Source organism: Mercenaria mercenaria, chromosome 6 (genome assembly GCF_021730395.1).
Source record: "Mercenaria mercenaria strain notata chromosome 6, MADL_Memer_1, whole genome shotgun sequence".
In the NCBI taxonomy this organism is placed as follows: domain Eukaryota; kingdom Metazoa; phylum Mollusca; class Bivalvia; order Venerida; family Veneridae; genus Mercenaria; species Mercenaria mercenaria.
Genome location: NC_069366.1, coordinates 29,875,252 through 29,878,772, shown reverse-complemented (window position 1 = coordinate 29,878,772; position 3,521 = coordinate 29,875,252). Strand labels below are relative to the sequence as shown.

Sequence of the window (3,521 nt, the reverse complement as noted above, 5' to 3'; positions counted from 1 at the left end):
TATCCTAGTCCAACTCGTGGCGTAATTATCACTTTCATTTCATTTCAGTCTGATATTGTGGACGGACCGTCAGGGGAGGTAACTAGAGTCACGGATTGAGACTAATTATATCCATATCATCCAATCTGACTAAAGTACATCTCCTATTACGCTACGCATAGGATCTGACAACGACCTATTCATAGCCTCGTTCTGACGACCCTTTCGCTAGCCAGTCAGAGCTTAACTTACAATATCTTGCAAATCTACCAGTAGACTTGACTTTTGATATTTACAATTCTTATGTCGTAATGTGTTAGATAGCCGGTTAGCTCAATCGGTAGACCACTTGCATTGTAAGCGACGGGTCACGGGTTCGAACCCTGGAATGACTGCACATTTTTCTTACTCTTCGACATTCCAACAAGTCGTCTGATTGGTTAAAATAAAAATAGCAATACTGGAAATCCAAAATATACAGAAGACGTATATGAATGGGTCGTTCTCAGATCTTCGTTTAGAAGATCAAGTACTTTAGTCAGATTGCCATATCATCTAAAATAAATGAAACTATAAATTGTCAAACTCAATGCTTGACAATTTTATTGATGTATGAATTATTATCTCAGGTCAGCAAAAGATTTCTCCGGTCTAGCCTTAGTGCAAATTCTATATGTTAATATCTATAACCTAGAAAAACTGAAAAATCAATTTGTGTAGCAATTATAAGAGTTAAAATCCATAAAATCCTCATCCCTATCAACCTTTGCAAAAATCAATAATGAAAACATAGATGAAGTTATAGAGCGTCGCTGTTTGGTCTAAAAGATATGATTCTATTTTCTAGGATGAAATCTTTATTACTGGATGATATTTTGGAGAAATATTGAATCTAAATATCAGGGTTACACGTTGATTTTACTGTGCTGACAACATAATACGAATGTTTACAAAAGCTTTTGTTTAGAGTACACTCATGGACACATTTGGTGATATGCGTTAAGTACCAAAGCAGCAACCTTCTCTGTATCAACCTTTGTTGTGTCTTGATCTATTTCCATACTTTTATCTTTATTTTGCCATTTGGCGTATTTTATTTTTCTCCACCTGGCTATGAATTCAAAGTGACTAAGTGTTGAATGAGTAATTGGAAAAAGTTCTATCAAACAAGCATGGATGGGTACAAACAACACGTGCGACAGTCCTGCTCCATGCATGCCAACAAGAATATCTGTGCGTGATGCTAATCGAATCTGTTTGTCAATTGGAAGTAGATCTAGCTGAATTCCTGTTACAGTGTGACCTTTCAAAGCCTTGGAAACATTTTTCAACAATTCTTGTTCATTGAATATTTTGCGACCAACTCTTCCTGATGGATTTCTTGCATGAGCAACATAATTCCTTCTAAGAACTATTGTTACCGTTACGTTATTACAATTAATATCTGACAGATTTTGCAGCGGATCTGTCTTTGATAATACAAAATGTTTGAATTCTTCTAAGAGCGGAAACATATTGAAATCGCCATTCTTTAACAGAGGACTATTTCCTCTGTGTAGTCCCCAAACCAGAGTTTTAAACATAACTGTGTTACTGGCCTGCCCAATTCTTGTTACTTTTGGAAACAGTATCCACCATATATCATCCGGTATGGACACTGGATGGGCATCCACAATCAGAATATGAATGTTATTTGGATTTAAACCCAAAAATGTGGTCAGAAAGTATATATCGTACAAGTCTACCATGACCCAGTACAAATTAGCATAATCATAACGTACTATAGCAAATGTTACCATGTCCTCTGTCCTCACCGAAGGTATATCACTGCTTAATTCTAAAAATTCTAAGGATTCTTCCCACTCTTTTAAATGACCACTACTAGGGGAAAATGTCTTCACTGGTTTAGATTCGCAAAACACTTTGAAAAATCCGTATGTTGTTTTAATAAATTCGTTTTCCTTGTTCCGATTTAGAACCTCACTTACGTTTTCACCGCCTCGTCTCTGAGAGGTACTTTGATTTTTATCAATGACAACATGTGTTAGTACTGCGAAATATCCATTATGAGAAATAAATCTGCCATTACAGAATGTATGCTTATCTTTCCTTATATTATCAAGTAACGGATGGTCAAATTTCGTTAGATTTTGAGTTATCCATGTGGTACTGTTTTCAGTCTTTCGCATTGAATTATTAAATTCTTTCTTGTAGTGAAAGACACCATATTCGTATAACTCTTTCCTCACTTCCGCTTTTATAAAATATAAACAAAAAAGAAATACGAAAATAATTACCACCATATAAATAAAAAAAGGCTTTTTGACAAATATCCTGTTTGACCGGTCCAGTTTCATTTTTCTGAATTAGTTTAGCATCACCTACTTGTAATTCCAAACACAGACAGTCAAACACAGATGGTGTGTTAAATTGTTTCTCACCGAGAGTGATTATAACTTTAAGCAGACGACAACAATTTTCAATACTGTTTCATATAGGAGAAGAGAGAAGGTTACTTGATCGCATTCTCATCCATCAGAGGTTCGTCAAAATCCCGAGACGTTCATCCGGGGAACCACGGTAGACCTCTGGTATGCGAGAATGACTTGATCGGTGCGACTTTGAAAACACCTTAATTAATTTATGATCATCTTACCTATTCTAACTGTATGAGTTTGCTTTTCAAACCATGCTATCAAAGAAAAAAACTGAAACAAAACTGAAGTATATTTTACATTACGGACTCTAGAAGGGATTATCATGGATCGGTTTATATACATGTATATGTATTATCAACTAAATTGTATCTAATGTGTTTAAGTTCTTCAGGTTCCACATATCATTACCTCTCCTAATTAGAACCAGTCATACCAAGTATTGACTGTGACTCACTCGCCTGTATAAATTACAGACTCTCGTCTATACCGGATTCAAGTAATTTAAATGAAAAGGATCTTTAATGTTTATTTTTTGGCAGTCAGTATATCATACATCAGGGGCGTACCTGGGCATACGTCTATAAGCCTGTGCGTAAAATTCAAATCAAGCACCGTGAAAATGAAAAGGCTTAAAATGCTCAAAATGCAATAAAACCATGAAACGTTTTGAAAGTTTGATATAAGATGATCAATTAAAATTAACTTGCAACATTTCACAAGTTCGTGTTTGTGTCTCAAAAGAACTTTCAAGCTTTTAACAGTGTTTAATGTTGGAAGGAAGACCCCGGGTGCCTCCTTTGGACATAAGTTTAGCCATGAACTGGTACTTGGATAAAGCCATGAATTGTTCACAAAGCTAGTTTGATGGCTTACTCGTATTAAAAAAGAGACACCTCGTACGGGATTTCGAACATACAAAGATAAGAGCTAATGATCATATCTCACAGGTGCACTATAGATCCAAATTGTACAATTGAAAATATGAACAATTACTACTTTTATGTTTAGTTAACGTAAACATGCAATTAACGATACTATGCTACAAGTTTAAAATAACACAAAATGCATATTTAACTAAACAAAGTATAAATATTAAATTTTATT

General features: G+C 34.9%; 1 protein-coding gene across 1 annotated transcript; it reads right to left on the bottom strand.

Annotated features, from left to right (window-relative positions):
• Positions 1–953: 953 nt before the first annotated feature.
• Positions 954–2,168, bottom strand: LOC123550584 (uncharacterized). Its single transcript, XM_045339016.1, has one exon. The coding sequence runs from the start codon at positions 2,166–2,168 to the stop codon at positions 954–956; it is 1,215 nt and encodes a 404-aa protein (XP_045194951.1).
• Positions 2,169–3,521: the final 1,353 nt, after the last annotated feature.

Excerpts from the sequence above, each read along its gene's own strand:
- LOC123550584 (XM_045339016.1), bottom strand. The coding sequence starts at position 2,168 with ATGCGAAAGACTGAAAACAGTACCACATGGATAACTCAAAATCTAACG.